General features: G+C 35.7%; 1 protein-coding gene across 9 annotated transcripts in view; it reads left to right on the top strand.

The window, feature by feature from the left end:
- The window catches only part of MSR1 (macrophage scavenger receptor 1), a 457,630-nt gene that overhangs the window by 404,496 nt on the left and 33,688 nt on the right, over positions 1-19,446 (top strand). For all 9 annotated transcript variants that reach the window (XM_079908915.1, XM_079908914.1, XM_079908916.1 and 6 more), the window contains 2 exons: positions 3,228-3,416; positions 14,800-14,883. In XM_079908915.1, the coding sequence (XP_079765041.1) occupies positions 3,228-3,416; positions 14,800-14,840 (230 nt within the window). In that variant the 3' untranslated portion in view covers positions 14,841-14,883. The remainder of the gene's footprint in view (positions 1-3,227; positions 3,417-14,799; positions 14,884-19,446) is intronic.

Here is a 19,446-nt window from a genome sequence, read left to right as displayed (position 1 = left end):
GAGAAGTTGTGTTTAGATGCTTTAACTAAGAGCAAATATCATTTTCTCTTTTTAACAGTTGGAAAATTTGGTCCTAGAGAGATTGAATAGTTTAATAAGCTCACATAAACAGTGTCAGAGGAATAAGTAAAATCCAGATTATCTAACTCGTGGATTTTTAATTTCAGTTATACTCTACAGTCAGGGATATTAAAAGAACACCAGGCTAAACATATAGCATAATGAATATTCATAAATACACGAAGATTATTAAAATGTCTGATGAACCGGGCTTACTGTCTTTGCTCAAAACTCACCTTCAACAGGGAAATGCCTCTCCCCTCCCCCCATTCCAGGAATGGCATGTGAATGTAACTGACCCTGTCTTTGGCCCAAGCTGTTTAGTCCATAGATGGGCATCTCGCCCAAACTAGGTCATAGGAGGACTTCCTTGGATATTTTAGAACTGTCTCCGAGAAAGAGACTGTAAAATATAAATGTAGGACTTGTTAATAGACGTGTTCACTGGGGAAAAAAGATGGCCAGCTTGCAATCAAAGGAAAGAATGAAGCAGCTTAACAGAGAGGCTCTTGGATAAAATTTGGAGAGAGAATCCTGAGCAGATTCAAGTGATGATTCAGCTGTTCCAGGTGACTAACTTAAACCGTGTATCTCAGATTGGGACTTGAACCCACAGTCTTTTAACTGATACCACACACCTGGTCTCAGAACTTAATGAAGCTCAGGTTCTTGATGTCTCATCACAGAAAGAATTCACTGAGAGACCAAGTGATAGGTAAGAAGTGGATTTATTTAGAGAGAAATGCACTCCACAGACAGAGTGTGGGCCATCTCAGAAGGTGAGAAAGGCACCAGGGTACAGGGTCAGTTTTTATTGGGGGGGGGGTGTAATTTCTTAGGCTAATGAGTGGGAGGAGTATTCCAGCTATTTTGGGGAAGGGGTGGGGATTTCCAGGAACTGGGCCCCACCCACTTGTTGACCTTTTATGGTCAGCCTTCGAACTGCCATGGAGCCTGTGGGTGTGTCATTTAGCATGCTGATGTGTTACAGTGAGCATATACAGAACCTCAAGGTCCAGTGGAAGTCTCGTCCCCATCTCAGACCTAGTTGGTTCTAACCAGTTTATGTCATGTCCTATGGCTATGTCATTCTTTTAAAGGTTGTGTCCTCTATTTACAATAGCCAGGACATGGAACCAACCTAAATGTCCATCAACAGATGAATGCATAAAGAAGATGTGGCACATATATACAAGGGAATATTACTCAGCCATAAAAAGAAACGAAATTGAGTTATTTGTAGTGAGGTAGATGGACCTACAGTCTGTCATACAGAGTAAAGTAAGTCAGAAAGAGAAAAATACTGTATGCTAACGCATATATATGGAATCTAAAAAAAAAAAAATGGTTCTGAAGAACCTAGGGGCAGGACAGGAATAAAGAGGTAGGCATAGAAAATGGACTTGAGGATAGGGGGTGGGAGGGTGAAGCTGGGGCAAAGTGAGAGTAGCATCCACATATATACACTACCGAATGTCAAATAGTTGGCTGATGGGAAGTGGCAGCATAGCACAGGGAGATTTATTTTTGACTTATGTAAAATAATTGGGAGTGGCACTAGTTACTATTACATGACTGTAATGTTTTAAAACTACACAATCTATTCCTGGATTATTATTTCTTATTTTCTTAGGCATTTACAGTGAATGATTGGGTCACCCAGGTATTTTACTTAGTAATTGGAAGTTTGAATACTGCAATAGCAAATTATTTTCCTTTCTAAAAATGTTTTTAATGTTTGTAACTCATGTTTATTAAGTGAGGAAGGGCTTATGCACCTGGACATTATTACATTAATTCAGTATTTAGCACTGAATTATATTTTGGATGAATCAAGAAAGTAATTATAATTGTAATACTACATGTTAATGTTTGCTTTTCATGTTTCTGAGTGGCTCAGTCAGGCTTGTAGGAAATTGTTTATTTTGTTTACATATTGTTGGATTACTGTTCCAACAAAATTTGCTCAAATTAGAAAACAAAAGTTACTATTTCTTTAGTTAACTGAGTTCTGAAAACCCGTACACTAAAACTCCATTTTCACATTACAGAGATACTTCTGTTGTAAGAATTGCATCTTGCTTTTTTATATTATGGTGTTCTTCAAACTCATATTTGAAAAGATATATTTAAATAGAACTGTATTTATTCATTGGCTTTTCTAATTATTAGAGAATATTTTATTTAGCACTAAGTAAATTTTAAAAATTATTTTCTGTCTTTGCCTTTTTCTGTTCTTCAGCCAAATGATTTTTTAACAAATACTTACTAGAATAGTTCAGGCTGTTTAAAGAAATTTTCTAACTCTAAGTGAAATTTTTTGTGATACTATTTACACACTTTATCTGTTCTTAGGTTCAAAATGTGTATGTTGGTTTTAAAAATGAGAAAGAGACATTTCATATTTATGTAAATCACTGCACATGATCAAAGTTTTATAAAAGTTTACTGTATATATGGCAATTTTGATTACGTAGGCATTGCAGAACAAAGTTACTTTGTTGTAAACATGGTATATTTCTTCCCAAAGTTTACTGATTTAGCGATTTCTCAAAATAAACGAAACTTGTCTGATTTCTATCTCATTAATCCTTTTTCAAAACAAGAAAAACACTTTGGGACAAAATCCAGGGGGCTTATATCAAGGAATATCTTTGCTATTTCTGAATTGATTTTGTCATTATAGTTACCTTGTTTTTCTTGGTAAATAACAGGACGTTTGGTCTATTTTTATGTTTATGATATTATAAAATATCTTCTCCTCAACCTCCTGTATCACGGAAAGTCACTGGATATATGTTCCAGTTTGTGTGTTAGTGCGTCAAGAAAGCAATCACTTTGTTAAAATTTTTAAAAATAGTATGAAAAATCTCTATAACATTCACAGACTTGTAGCTGTAAAATTTTAAAGTCACTGGAACAAAATCATTGCAGTGTTTTCATAGATGTAACTTATAAAAAAGCAAGAGTAGATTTACTCTTCAGATCTGACCAATATGTACAATGTTTGCAATTAAACTCTTTACCAATAGGTGGTGCTAGAAAGTTTAATATTTATTCCAATAATTGAACTTGCTGGAAAAATGTGCTCAAATGCCTTTTTTTTTTAAAGCATAAAGCAATATGTACATATATGTAAAATTAAGCCCTGCTTGTTTCTGTGACAGCACCGTCTAAGACAGTTCGACTGGTTGGTGGTAGCGGCCCTCACGAAGGCAGAGTGGAAATTTTCCATGATGGCCAGTGGGGTACAGTTTGTGACGACCGCTGGGAATTGCGTGGAGGACAGGTCATCTGTAGGAGTTTGGGATACCAAGGTGCTCGAAATGTGCATAAGGGAGCTTATTTTGGACAAGGTAATTTTTTTTTTTTTTAATGAAATGTAGGCATTCTCCAGTACATACAATCAAGTAGAGACAGGAACATGTAGAATAGGAAGCAGGATTCTTTTTTTAAGGCCTTTCCTAGAAAGTAGAAATGAAAAGATAGAGATTAAAAAAAAAGATGCTCTCAGACAACATTTAATGTCTAAATTTCGTTTAGACTCAATCAGTTAGTTGGACAATAGAGGAAAATATGGAAAATTCCTGGTAAAGCAGATGAACAGGAACCAGTGAATTATATAGACAAGGCATGACTTCCTGGGAAACTCATTTACATATCTGGGTCTTGCGGGCAGCTGGGCAAGTCCACGTGCTCCCCCATTCTCTCTTCTGTGGAACTGGAGGGTGGGTGGTGGGTACCAGCTTCTGCATTTACTTCCCAAAGCTTAGTCCATGATGGAGCACCTCTATTCTGAAAGGACGGTGAAAAACCCTGAAAGAGAAAGAGGCGATTTTACGGGTTCTCTATGCCTGCTAATTGTGACTTCTCCTTTAAGGAACTTGATGAGAAATAAGGGAAGAGAAAGGTTACTTTCCCCTCTATTTGAGGTCGAATTGAATAATGTTTTTGCTGCATGTATATCTGCATATTTTCATCTGGATGACTCAGTAACTTGTTCTGTGAATGTATTGAAAGAGCTAGGAAGAAAATTTGCTGGGGACAAAATGTTTGAATGTTTACCCATGATATTTTTATTACCTCATTTTTTTTTCTAAATTGGCACCTAATAATAGGTTTTATGTATAATTAAACATATATAAGTGCTTCAATTCTGAAGGACAGATTAGAAAAAAATAGCCATATGTAGGTAAACTAGAATTTTATAGTCAATATTTCCTCTTTATTTATTCTACTGTCCATATGTGATAGATAATTGGTATCTCTGAAGTTCATGTTGACCAAGGAAAAAAAAAAAAAGATTTGACCATCTTGATTTTGTGTTATTCTCCTAGATAGATATGGGCAATAGGAAATTGTATGCAAAATAATAGAGATAAAACAGCAGTATTACCAGATAATCTTGTGTATGATGATAACATAGTGGAGTATGTCAAATTATCAGGTCAAAAGACTAAACAAGATAAGATAGACTTCTTAAATTCATAAAATAGATTGTTAAGTACTATTATGCTACAGTTTATTGAGTAATAACTATGTGTCAGGCATTGTGCTAAACACGTAAATAGTATTAATAATAAGATAAGATAATAATAAGATCACAATTATATCCTTTATTCCTTTACGAAAAGAATTCATTTTATCAAATTTAAGAGGTGAATTTTAGCAGGGATCCAGGTTCTAAAGTCTTTAGAGACCAGAAACTTGATTTAATTTCATAAAGAGGCTAAGCACAAGACGGAAGAGAGATGTTGAAAGTTTCTGCACCAGGTTCAAGCCTCCGGCTGTGCTGTCAGTTTTTACTTTGTGCCTTAGAGTTTTGAATAGAAGAAACAAAGGAAATAGAAAATATCCATAATTTGCCATCATCCAATAGATCTTTGGAATTTCCAAATTTTCCATTTCTACTACACTTTCAGAACTTCTTCCCCATCTTGAAAAGTGTCAGACCAAAATCATCTTTGCACCTGTAAAATTTACCTCCTAAATGAATTGTTTTAAACAGCAATAAGCTGGATTTTTTTTTTCCCCACAGAAGGGGAAAAGAAAAAAATCCCTAACTCTTAGTCACTAGAAAATCAAATGAATCAGTGAATTGTTTAGGAAGACTAAACTGCCAATCTGGATTTCTACAATGTTCTGTGAGGAAAAAATCCATTTCTATGGTAACTAAGATCCATAGCATGAAAGGCCATTTATTTAAAATACATAATTGTATGAAACATTTCAAATACAATCTGTGGTGGGAAAGTGAATAAGACGTTATACGCCAGCTCTGTTCTTTTTCGAATATGAAGCCTTGCCATAGATTTCAAAGCTGTTCTTCAATTGAGGTTCTAAACCTAGATGGTAAACACACAATTGGAGACTATTATCTTAAGATTCCATTAACTTGCAGGCCTAGTCTCACAAGTAAAATATTCTTTTCCCCACAGCTTTTATTCATTCTTGCTTATACCTCTAGGGATTTCTAGTCTAAAGCACTGGTAAGAAAGGAATAAAATACATATTCTGAAGTACTGGCCAAAAAGAAGAAAGTTCATTATTTATATAAGAAACAATAGAGTTTAGTCTCCTGTGAAATGAGTCATTTGGCTATATGGAGACGATTCTCTCCAGTTTTCTTCAGGTAACCGACTATTTCTCTAAGCTGAGCATCCATTTTCAGTGAGGCTTTGTATTCATGGTGACCCTATACATTAAACTAGAGTTTTATTATAATAAAACAATGAGATATATCAGAATTTTGTTGTTCCTCTCACATTCTCAAATACCTACCAAACTGAACTGGAAAGACTAAAAGTTTTATAATATAAACTAAGGAGATAGGAGTTGAAACCTTAGCTCTGATACATCTCAGACTTTCAGTTTCCTTTCCAATAAAATGAGAATAATAATAACAACCCAGCAGATTTATTTTAATCTGAAATGAGCTGCGTATAGAAAGTGCCCATTACGAAGCCGGACTCATAGCATTGCTCAAGAGTGACAGAGATCACTGGTAGCAGCACTGCCAACTGTATAATTACAAGTTTATTTGCAATCCTTGTTGAATGGTAGAAAAGTCAGATCCATGTTATACTGTAGAGCGATACTCACGATGTTCCAAGGGTGGTAAAGTTGAATGTGGTTTTTCCCACAGTACAGAGGTGTGATTTAAGAAGCATTCTGTGTAACCTTCTCTTCTAATCTTCCCACTCTGCTCCACACACATCCAGCTCTGTTTCAGCTCTCTGCATATTCAGTCCCCCACAATTGAAGAATGATGATGAGAATTTTAAAATAATAAAGCAAGATGAGCTGGGAGAAAGAATAGAACTGAGGTGATTTGTTCTGGAGAAAAAGAATCTAAAAAATAAATTTCATGATCTGCTTCATTGTACATTGTATTTTAAGAAACAGGCTTGCATCGTAAACTGATGTTGGATTAGTCATGGTAAACCACCTTTTCATGTAAAGCTGTTTCAACGCCTCCTTTTTCCACTCCTCCACCTTAAATTTGCAGTTTTACTCAGGAGGAAAAGAAAAAGTAATTTTGAATGCAGAACAGAGACTGGAAAGGAAACTTAGAAATATGAGTGAAGGGGTAGAGAGAGGAGGAGGAATGCACTAGAGTTTTAATTATGTGTCATTCTTATAGGAAAGTAAGAAGAATCAGATTAATACTGTATTTTGCATTATTATCAAAATTGAAACAAGAAGATAAAAGTTTAAATTTATCTCCTTTGTATCTCTCCTCCCATTAAGGAAAGAATACAATTTTCTGGACACAGTTTCCCCCTCTCCTTTTTTTTTCTTTCTTCTTTCTTCTCATTTTAAAATAGCAAACCTGGCTTACCAGAGATAATCCTTATTAGCTTTAAGAACAATGAGTTTTGCAGTTACAAAGAAAATGATTTATAGGAACAAAGCTTAAAGCACACTCCTTTAAATGGGTTCTTTCATCTGGTTGCACCATTTGCATAAAGTGGAATGTTCTTTCTTTTTCCTGTGTAGACAAAAAGGTTAAATTAAGGAAGCACTGAGAAGCTTCTGGTGCTTGCCATTGCACGGGGCAGGGAAGGGGGAGGGAGGCTCTTCTCTCCCTATGCAAGCTTTCCAATCTCTCATCCTGGTGGTCTCCCTGTAGCAAACTTGTATGAGCTTTGTCAGAGGACAGTGGTAGTCCGGGAGTTTGTTCCAGGCATATCTGAGCCTGTCAGCTGATGCAGGAAGTAAGAGCTCGATCTGGAGCAGCTATCTCATCTTCTCCTAAATTTAAAGGAGTTGGTGCTGAAGCTCTGAACTTAAAAGCAGAAACAAAAGAAAATTCTAAACATAAATGCTATCTTTTATTCATTACCCCCTTCACATTCCATAATCAATTTTCTGAGTGGAATTTTTAAAAAATTACAAGAATAAACTGAAGGAGATCAAGAATATAACTCTGCATCTCTGAACTATCCATTAGTGATTGGAAGTAAAAGCAGTCTCAAAGATGAATAAAATATATCAATAGGTCAGAACTCTAATTCTTATGTACTGCTCCCTGCGCACTGAAAGTTTTGAAACGTAAATGTTTAGTTGTTGGGTATTATGGAACCTGATATAGAGCCATTATAATAGGGTTCTTAACATGTCTGTTCTGTTACTTACAGTAACAAAGGCAATAAATACTAAGTATGGAATAATACTGTTTATCAGGTGTTTACTACATGATCTCATTCAGTGCTTACGGTGCCTGTGAGAAATAGATATTACAGCCCCACTTTTCATGTAAAATTAAGTAAAGCTGACAGGACTGTCACAAAACATGCCCCGTTCACATAGCTATTGTGGCAGTCATGGGGAGAGCACTCAACATCCAACCCTCACCCTGTCTCTTCACTAGGCAGACTGTCCTAAGTTCTTTAACCTTAAAAACTTCATTTCTAAAGAGTTTGCTTCTTCAGAATCTTAGGATCACAGAATTTTAAAGGGAAATGAAATCTTAGAGCTCTTTCGACCCCCCACCTCTCTATTCTGCATATATAATAAAACAGGGGAAATGAGTGGCTTCTCCAGAACCACAAAACTAGAATCCAGAACTATAGTGTAAGTTTACCCATTCTCTATTCTGATTCCCATTTCATTTTTTTTTTCTTTTTTCTTTTTTTTGCGGTACGTGGGCCTCTCACTGTTGTGGCCTCTCCTGTTGCGGAGCACAGGCTCCGGATGCGCAGGCTCAGCGGCCATGGCTCACGGGCCCAGCCGCTCCGCGGCATGTGGGATCTTCCCGGACCAGGGCACGAACCCGTGTCCCCTGCATCGGCAGGCGGACTCTCACCCACTGCGCCACCAGGGAAGCCCCCCCATTTCATTTTTAACATTGATCCAAAAACAAAAGCCCAGAATGCTTTTCTCAAAGAAGAAACTGTTGACAAAGCACTTCCCAACTAGAAGTCTTAAAGTGATATAAATGCATGTCACCCAGGCTTGACTGGATGTAATTAAAATTCATTCAGAGACTTTAACCATTAGTGATTTTTGCTTCCCGACTTATCCATTCAGGAGCTAATCTCAAATCTCATCGTGTCACTGTATATCTGGCTGATGTTTGAAATATGATTACTTTTTTAAATAAAAGCAGTGTTACCGAAGATTAAGGAAACTCAAATCCCTCAAAGAAATATCAATATTTGTATTTTTAAAAGAGAGATTAAGAGGAAATGGTATCAGCTGTCAAGCATACTCTTAAGCATCACAAACCAAGCTCATAAAATTCCAGAAGCCATGGACAACACGGTTATTGTTGTCTGCTTTTGGAAACACAAAATTGGTCAATCTGTCTTCCTTATGCAGCCTTCAAATTGTAAAGGGAATTGTAGATATGTAGATGGTTAGGTAGATAGATAAATAGATGATAAACAGGACTAGAGAATAAAAACATTTCTAAAATATATACATCGATTTTGCATAGGTTTCCACTAGTAGAAACGATAACTCAGAGGCAAAAAATAACAATGACAGCAGCAAGAAAAAATATCCTTGAGTAACAGTTATTACCTAAAGAAATAAAAACAGATCTCCTTTTTAATCTTTGAGGTGCACATGAAGATTAAATTTTAGGCATTTTATGCTACCTTGGCATTAATTTTTAATGCAGAAAACAATTTGGAAGGAGATGGGACATGAGTATTAAATAATTTTTTTCCTTAGGCTTGATAGTCCCAAATATACTAATATAAAAATAAAACAGCGAATCCTTGAAAATTATTTTTATAACTATCTGGGCTTCTTTGTAGTCAATGAATAGCTCTAAGTTTTAAATATCATCATGTTCTGTTGCTTGGCTCTATTCTCTCTGTTGTTTTGAGAAAGTCATGCATCCTTTCTGAGTCTCAGTTTATTTACCTGTGAAATGGAAATAATTGCCAATATTTTACAAAGTTATTAGAAGTAAATTTTTAAAATTATATGTGAAAAGACCTAGCATGTTCACTGTGTCTGAATCTTTTACACATAGCATAAGACCAGAGTTACTGAATAATACAATATGTTTATCACATCCATATGTTCTTAGTGAGAAAAGCACTGAAATATGAGTTAGGGGTTCTAAATACAAGAATCAGCTTTGCCACTAATTACACATGTGACCTCAGTTGCTGCATTTACCTAAAACAGAAGCCTTCACTAGAAGGTCAGTCCAAGAGAGAATGGATTCTGATTTTTGTTCACTCACATAGGCACTCAAAAGAGATTTGTTAAATGACCAAATCTAATAACGCAGGGGATTGCAGTAAATCTTTGATTAAAGGCACTGACATTAGGCAGACCCAGGGTGGGAATACTAGCTCCATTAGGCATTAGCTATGTGACCTTGTGTGGAGTTACTTTTTCTCTCTGATTTTCACTTTCCTCAACAGTAAAACGACATTATAATAGCATTTATTAACTTTTTAAGGTTGTTTGAGAAGTCAGTGAGATAACAACTCAAAAGTACTTTCAATATTTTCTGCCCAGTAAATTCTTAAAAAAGTGGGCTTAAATGTTCATTGTTGTTACTACAGGTTTGGTATTCTAATATTCATGGTTTCCTCTACTATGGTTTCTAAAAACTTGTGCTCACATGTCAGCACATTGACTGAATAATATCTATCTTGTGCTTCCCCTATGGGGATGCCCTCTGGATACTTCAGACATTGAGAGGATTGTCACCATTAATTCTCTTTTCCTGGATTGTAAAAATTCTGCACTGCTGAGACATAAATCTGGTGACTAGATCTACAAAATGTAGAGTGAAAGCATCACTGTCCCCTGGGTACAGAAACCATGGAACCATACTGTTCTCATGCTCCCAAACACAACAGAACCATGGCTTTCACCAAAAGTTTTATTTATGTTTATTTATACAATTTATAAATGTTCATAAATGCAATAAATATAATACATAAATGTCCCACTGTTTTGGTTCCTTTACATGTTAAAATGGAAGTAGTTTTATTATTTGTGCAATTGTTATTGTTTGCCTATGTTTTTTTATGAAGGTTTTACTTACTTATTTATTTATTTAGCTGTGTTGGGTCTTCATTGCTGTGCGCAGGCTTTCTCTAGTTGTGGTGAGTGGGGACTGCTCTTCATTGTGGTACACAGGCTTGTTGTGGAGCACAGGCTCTAGGCATGCAGGCTAAAGTAGTTGTGGCACATGGGCTCAGTAGTTGTGATTCATGGGCTGTAGAGTGCAGAGTCCGTAGGTGTGGCACACAGGCTTAGTTGCTCCGCAGCATGTGGGATTTTCCCGGACCAGGGCTCAAACCCATGTCTCCTGCATTGGCAGGTGGATTCTTAACCATGGAGCCACCAGGGAAGTCCTTGCCTATGTTTTTTGAATAGCCCTTTGGAGCAACTTCCAAAAAGTTCAGATAGACTTTATATATTTAAAATAAACACACATTCACAAACATGCTCATACATACAAACACAAACAGAAAAGGGACCATGATATGCCTAGTAAGAGCAATTTGGAAACCAGAAAGTATTCCTGGCAAGGTTTCTGACTTTGAGATCATATTCTCCTAATCTTTTCCTTTTTATCTGCCTTAAAATTTCAAGTTGAAAAGTCTTAATACTCTTATAAACATTTCAGAAAACACTTGAGCTGTCCAAGTTACTACTCTTATAATTGGTCAGCCCAGGAAAACCTTTGCTTGTCTAATAGAAACATTGTTTGGATTCTATTGATTTAATTACTATTATATGAAATGAAAACTACAATATTTCCAGTTACCTTGATAATGTAAACCTAAATATAACTTGTCTTGTATTTGGATATTTCTGGTGAAGGTACAAATTATTCAAAAACTAAGTGAATGAACCTATTTATTTTCTATGTGGAAATCAAAATTTCCTAGTTCTAAGGGTAAATAAAAACATGTCTTCACAGAAAATATCTATATAAACATCCTATTAACTGTTCTTTTAGATTATAGATTTTTTCTTCTTCAATCCAGCTTCCACATTTCTGCCAAACATACAATTCTAAAATATAGTTTGATGATATTTCTTTTGGTGACTCACAACATAAAATTCAAAAATGTTTATAGCATGGTCCCAGCTCTCTATCCAACCTTCCCAAAGAGTCCTCCTCCCCTCATTAATATACTTTGTGTTTTAGATGCCAGGAGACCATTAACTGTTCTAATACATCAAGCATTTTCATGCTGCCCCCACTATATGGAATGACTTCTTTTCCATACGCAGAAAACCTCCATTTTTTAGGGTTCAGTCAAATGTTATCCACATTGTGATTACAAAATTTCCAATATCTTGGAAATTTATTCATATATTATAGGCACATACTGCTATACAATTATGCACATTATTAACCATGCACATGTTGTTAATTTTTATTTCTTGAACTGACATAATATTTGAAAAATCAGTTAAGAGTAATGTAATTATATGTGCCATTATTTATGCCTCTGTGAAAAACAAGTGTTCATTTAACTTTTAGAACTACACAAAGGTATGTTTCTAAGTCTTGAAGACATTTCCAAATATGCTTTATATAGCTCTTGTGACTGAAAGAGAACCTTTTAACATATTGATTCAAATGGAAAAAATGCATTGTTGATTATGCTTACAGTATTAAGATATTTACTTACCATCCACCAGTTTTGCAAAGTTGTTTATTGAAATTTTGCTGCTAAATCATCAGTTTCTTGACAACATGAAATGTTCTTGAAAATTCATTAGGAGGTTTGCAATATTATATGTTTAACAAAACCCAATGAAATCATTCATTTAGAAGTTTTTCAAAGGTTCTGCTCCCAAATGTCTTAAGTATAAAAGAACAAACTTTTATAGTGATACACTTAAAAAATCTTTAGAGAATATCAGAAAAACATTTCCAAACATTCATTTTAAAGTTATCTTTTCCTGCCATGAATTCTTTTCAGAAAAACAGTTGTTTTCTTATTCATTGATAAAATAATGTCCTTATCTTGAAAGTGGTGGTTACGTTCATTTAGTTAATTGTCTTCTAGGTAGCCTATGCTGACAGGCCATTTTTCCTTCTAATGTGCCTGAGGAAGAATTCGGACAAAAAGAATAAGTGTTAGCTGTGCCATTTTCTTGTTGTTTGCTTGTGTTTGCACTTAATAATCTATGGTGTTCTTGCAGGATATTTTATAAGCCCTTTGCTGATCATATTACTCTTGGTTTAATTAAAAATAGATAACATGTCTGGTAAACCAGACACATGCAAACTGAAATACACTGGAACCTAAGAAAAGAACTCCAGGATTGCTTATGTTCTAGATATGCCTTGTACAGATACATATAGATCATTAAATCATTGTATGTATCCATTATTATTAAAGTTTATTTCCTTCCTTATTTTTAAAAATAAAACTATTAAATCATTAGAGGAAACCAATAGTTCTTCAATCTACGATTTCATAGAACTCTGTATGCACCTTTGTTACACCTCTTATTACTTAGTATTTTAGTTGGTTACACAGTGACAGAAACTAAAATTTTCTGGGGCAGGGGGTTAATTTTTGAATCTTAATACAGAGCACAGAACTTGTATATGGATAATGATCAACACATTTTTTTTTGTTAAATTGGTGAATAAATTAATGGCTCTTTCCCACTCAAACATAACCACTAAACTATACTTATTAATACAGTTGTATCTGATTTTTGCAGGTACTGGTCCAATATGGCTGAATGAAGTATTTTGTTTTGGGAGAGAATCGTCTATTGAAGAGTGTAAAATTAGACAATGGGGTGTGAGAGTCTGTTCACATGCTGAAGATGCCGGGGTCACTTGCAATACATAATGCACCATATTTTCATTCACATTTATGAAATTGCTGCAAAATGATTTTTATTACTTTGCTTCATTAAAATCAGCTTAATGAATATTTAAGAGATTAAGAATTTTGTCCACGGAAAAGGAATATTTAAAAATCAGTGGATAAACATATAAAATACCTTCATAATTACTATATGTCTATATCTGAACCATTCTAACTTCTCTAAGTTTTCAAATGGAATTTTCTAATATAATGACTTATGTATTGAATATATTGAAGTTTAAAACTTCTAGATTACAAATGCCAGTGATAATGGAAACACATCCCCATCACTGGCTACAATTTATATCTTCACAAGATTACAATTTTAGTCTCCTTTGTAATCTATTTAGTTCATTTTAATGTAATTACTTTCTGAATAATGAGAGGGTTGGAAAGTTTTCTTTTGTGCCAAGGTGGCAAAATCTCCAATCCACACACATTTCTAAAGGAAGAATCTTATCCAGCTCTCAAGATCTCTGTGCAGTAACTTAGCTGTTAGATAGCAATGTTCATGATATGTTTTGGCCATGATGAAAAACTCATCATGTTTTACATGCTCATATATTGAGATGGTCATTAATAACGTGGGTAATAGCATGGCCATTAACAATAACATGTTTATTTGACATGGTCATGTATTGACAGGTTTTTTTTTTTTTAACTGCACTATAAAGTTAGTTGAAAGCAGGACATATGAGAAAAGGCACAGGCCCACCATTGCTATATGTGTCCAGCTAATTAGTGGATCAAAAATGTCATTTTCAGCATGGAGCTCAGTTTGCTATGCATTTTAAATTAATATGAGTAATTATTTGTTACAACTTAGGACACTGTGTTTAAACAGTAAATATATTTACTTATTCCATTTTAACTAACAGCATGCAATGCCTTGAGTGCAGAAGGAGGTTTCAACAACCCTTCTCTCTAGTCTTTCATGAAGTGAGTCAATATTTACAACCAGAGAGAGAGAGGCATCTTTAACCCTAAAGGGTTGATGACCCTGAGCATGCCAAAATAGTGCCAAGTTCACCCTGGAACCCGGTGATTGTGCCCTGCTGTCTAGGTTTACAGGCAGAAAGACCAGTGATTGCTATTGAAATTCAACTAAATCTAATCTCAGCCCTGAAAAACATAATTTTCAAGTTTCCTAAGCCCAACTCAGAGAAACTCGTGATTAGAAAATAGTACTAGTACAGAATGGCTCTACTGTTCTTTCTTTAATGGTGATAAGCAAAAGCATGGGCTTAAGCATTTTTTCATACCCTGAAGTCTCAGCTCAAGATAGTAACCAGATTATAGACTCCCTGCCCTCTCACTTGCAAAGGCAAAATTGTTACCTTGGAATTGGGACTATTGGAAATGGTCTGCTGAAAATGCATTTATTGTGGTACATTCTTCTACTTGTTGAATGTAGGTGATTTTCTCCAGTGGTGTATTTTTGTGATTAAGTGTTGAAGGAGTGCCTCAGCATAGAGCCAATCTGCAAATGCTGGGAGAGGTGGGTTTTGTTGTTATTGTTGTTGTTTTTTTTTTTTTGGTATGTTTGGTTTTTTTGTAGGGTTCTGTTTGTTTGTTGTTTTAGCTCCTAACATTCAAAAACACTAGCTGAACACAAGCTAAAGAACAGAGTCTTCAGTGACTACCCACAACAAGGAACATAGTCTTTGCAAAATTGTTCAGGGAAGTAACTTTACAAATAGACTCTACAGCCTTCAGCAAACAAATAAACAAACAGAAAAATCCCCAGCAAATCTTTGGGAAGGGGGAGAATCTGCTTTTCACAATTACTGCATTATAATATTCTTATGTCCAGTGTCCAACAACAGCAGTTAAAGAAAAAAATCACAAGGCATATAAAGAAACAGGGAAGTATGACCCATTGAAAGGAACAATATAACTTGACAGAAAAAGTCACTGAGGAAGTTTAGGTGTTGGGCTTACTTGACAAAGTCTTTAAAACAACTACTAAAGTATGCTAAAAAAAAAAAAAAAGACAAACAATTAAAGGAAACTGAAAACAGTGTACTAACAAAATCAGAATATCAGTAAAGAGAAATTGTTTTACAGAGCCAAAGTGAAATTCTGGATCTGAAAATTACAATTACAAAAATGAAAACTTCACGTGAGGGATTTAACAGTACATTTAAAAAAAAAGAAGAAGGATTAACTAACTTGAAGATTGGACAATTGAAGTTATTGAGTCTGAGGATGAAGAAAACATGAAGAAAAGTAAAGTAAGGTACCTGTAGGTTGCCCAAATATGCATTATAGGAGTCCCAGAAATAGCAGAGAATGAGAGAGAGAGAAAGGAGAAGAAGGAGAAGGAGGAGAAAAGGAAGGGAGGGAAGGAGGGAGGAAGGAAGGAAGGAAAGAAAGGTGGGAGGGAGGGAGGAAGGAGAATATCTGAAGAAATAACGTGCAAAACTTCTCAAATTTGACAGAAGATCCAAATATACATATCCAAGAAATTCAACAATATCCAAGTAGGATAGATTCAAAGTACCCACAGCAAGATATATCATAATAGACTGTTGAAAGATAAAGAGAGAATCCTGAAAGCAGCAAGAGAGTAGCAACTTGTCACGTACAAGGGATCCTCAATAAGATTAACAGCCAATTTCTCATTAGAAACCATGAGGCCAGAAGACAAGTTTTAAAGTGCTGAAAGGAAAAACCCATTAACCAAGAATTCTATATCTGGCAAAACTGTCTTCAGAAATGAAGGCGAAAGTAAGACATTCCCACATAAACAAAAACTAAGGTAGTTTCTTACTACTGGACCTGCCCTATAAGAAAAACTAAAGAGGTGTCCTTCAGGTTGAAATGAAAGAACACTAGAAATTAACTCGAAGTCATAAGAAATAAAGCAGCAGGAGTAGGAAAGTAGCTCTTTTTTTTTTTTTTCCTAACCAGGAGATGCTCTACTAATCACTGATAATTGTGCTAGGAACTTTGAATTTCTTATACTAAACAAGTATTAGTTATATAACCAGACTTTTTAAAATTGAAAACTAATAATTTTAGAAATTATCTTATTTATCTTATTATTTTCCCTTTTTTCAGATAGAACAATTGCAGCACAGTAAGACAGATTAATTGCCAGAGATTACCCAGTTTTTACAGAGAAGTCATGCCAGGTTTCCCTATTCTCAAGTCATTGTTTTTTCAACTAAGCAGGAATGCTCTGACTCTCCCATAGACTTGTAGGGGAGATACTGGGCAAATCACCTTCTACATAGATTTTGTTTCTTAAGTGCAATTCCACAGATCAGAAATTACAACAGTTGTATAAAAGGGGAAGAAAAATAAATAATCTCTATCTCTTTCACAAGAATACTATAGTAAAAAAAAAAGACTTTAAGACAAAATAAAAAACAGTGTCAAATCAGTGATATATGACAAGAATAATTGGTGTGGTAGTATTACCCAACTTTCTCCTCCTCCAATTTACTAAAACACAAACACAAAACAAAAACAAACAGACAAAAACCCCTATACTAACTAGGCCAAATCCTTCCTGCTGCTGGATTTATATTGCATCGATGTAGCTATGGAAGAACTGCACTTTCCAGGTTTCTTTCTCTCCTATGTTGTTCTGGTTTATCATGGCCCACCAAAGACATTTTTGCATGGGATTGGGAAACTGAGAGTTTAGCAGCAGCCATGGTCCTTTTTATGCTCAGAAAGTCACTGAGGGGCAGCAAGGCATGGACACAGCATACACAGATGGTGCTGTGCTGATGGCTGACTGGGTTTGCAGGACAGCAGAGCCTGTAGCTCCCGAACTTCCCCGTGGAGCCTCCTGCAGTTTCCCACCTGAGCCAGGTGCACATTGAGCTCTGTGATGAATTTACTACCTTCTCCTGCATGCCACCTGGGTCATCAAAGTTGGAGGTTCCAGCTCATCTATAGGGGTTCCATTTTGTCCTCACTCTCTTTCCCAGTTCACACCCATCCTCCCTCCTAAACAGCCACCACCTGGCTTCAGACCCAGGCCCAGGCACAAACACAACACACTTGCCTTGAAAGCTCAATCATCAGCCACAATCCACAACTGCATAAGATTGAGTCTCTTGAAGGGAACAAAGGAACAGTTGCTTTGGATTTTGAGACTGGTCTTAGGCAGAAAAGGGGACCGGAGAATAGAGGACATTTAATCATTGCAATGGGACTTCACCAGCAGTCCAGTGGTTAAGACTTCACCTTCCAATGCATGGGGTGTGCGTTCGATCCCTGGTCAGGGAGCTAAGACCCCACATGCCTCATGGCCAAAACACCAAAACATAAAACAGAAACAATATTGTAACAAATTCAATATAGACTTTTAAAAAATGGTCACATCAGAAAAGAAATTTAGATTCTCTTCCGGTTTATAAAGCATACAAGTAAAACATGGAATTATTTTGAACTACTTTGGCTGTTGAACAAGCTTTCTGAAAGCAACACTACGTTGAAACTGAAACACCTGGGCCCAGGTTTTAAAAGTGTTAAATAACGTTTGAAACTGTTGTGCTGTAGGTTTTTCTACAAAAATGTCAAGCACCCAAAGAATTTTTAAAAGGGAAATTACTGTATTATTTTTAATAACTCTAGAATTGACTGTAACCCTAAAGCTCTTTGGAGTTCCCTGAATGAAAAACTTTAGAATTACATGCCTAGAGTAATTTTAGGTTAGGACGAAAAGAAAAAACAAAGACTGAAATACATTTGTTAATCATCCATTAAGAACCTCCCTAGGGCCAAGTCAGTTCAAGCAAACCTACTGGAAGACATTTGAATCGTTTCAGAAAATGTCTTTGATGTTTCATGCTTACCTCATTTCCCTAAAAAGACTGATAAAGTTAATGACATAAATTGCTCATTTATTTTCTTTTATTAAATGGCATAACATTGTCCTACTATAAAGATTCAATGGCAGAATAAAGTGAAAACACAGCTGTTATTCTGAATAAGGGCCTATTCAAGAAGGCAACGCTTGCTGACTTAGAGAACTATTATCTCATATTCAAGTCAGCTGCCAGAGTGATTATGGGGTAAAAGGGATAACCTGAGAGTTCAGTATAAAAGGAAGGAAGGACGGGAGGAGGGGCAGTAGGCGTGTAGGGCGGTAGGAGTGAAGGGAGGTAGGAGCGAAGGGAGGGAAGGAAAAAGGAAGGAAGAAAAAGAAGGGAGGAAAGAAGAAAAGAGATCCAAGGAATAGCAAGTCATACTAATCACCACTTCATTATACACCAAAACTTCTGAATTAGAAGGTAAGTCATTTTGTGATATTTTTAAACTTCTTATGCTGAAGAAATGAGGTAACAATTTAATTGGAGAAAAAAGGCTCTTGGGACTATGGTAATATTAGACAATTATTTTTATCTTAATATTCAGATTCTAAAGTTGACTTCCTACCTAAAGACAGAGCTTCACTCCACATTGCAGGTAGTAAGGGAACCAAGAAATACAGGGGAGCAAATTTAGCATATAAAAACTTCCCACCAGTGGCCGTGGGCTCCAATTACAATTGGAAGAAATCTCCACCCATAAACTTAGGTTCACAGTGTGACAACAGAACAAACATTTCCTACGCTAGAACGCCATTTGTTGTATGTTTCATTTTTAAATAGAATTACCGTATATTGTCTTTTAATCCTTAACACTGAGAAAACATATGACATTAAGATGAAGCACAAATGCATAACGTTCTCTGTGGATTATGCGTTTCTCATAGGGGTGAAAAACTTAAGCAGTTCGTTGTAATTTACTAAGTGTTTTCTCCACCAACAAGGCATTTCATTTTCGTCGTTTCATGAAAAGGCTACTGTTTATTAGGAAGCCCTGTGATACGGTCAGTGTACTGGGCTAGAAGGGAAAACCAGTCTTTCTCTCCTGGCTCTGCTTCCTGCTGGCTGTACGTTCTTTAGGGAAGTCATTTAACCTCTAAATTCTCAAACTTTAGTACATAAATGGGAGTAATTGTATGCGATTTACCTAAAACTCAGGACGTGCTTGTGAGGAGTAGATGTGAACATGAATTACTGACAGAAGTGATTCAAGTACCCGTAATAATTACTAG

The sequence above is a fragment of the Stenella coeruleoalba genome (genome assembly GCF_951394435.1).
Source record: "Stenella coeruleoalba genome assembly, chromosome: 21".
Taxonomy (NCBI): Eukaryota; Metazoa; Chordata; class Mammalia; order Artiodactyla; family Delphinidae; genus Stenella; species Stenella coeruleoalba.
This window is presented reverse-complemented; position numbering and strand designations above follow the sequence as displayed.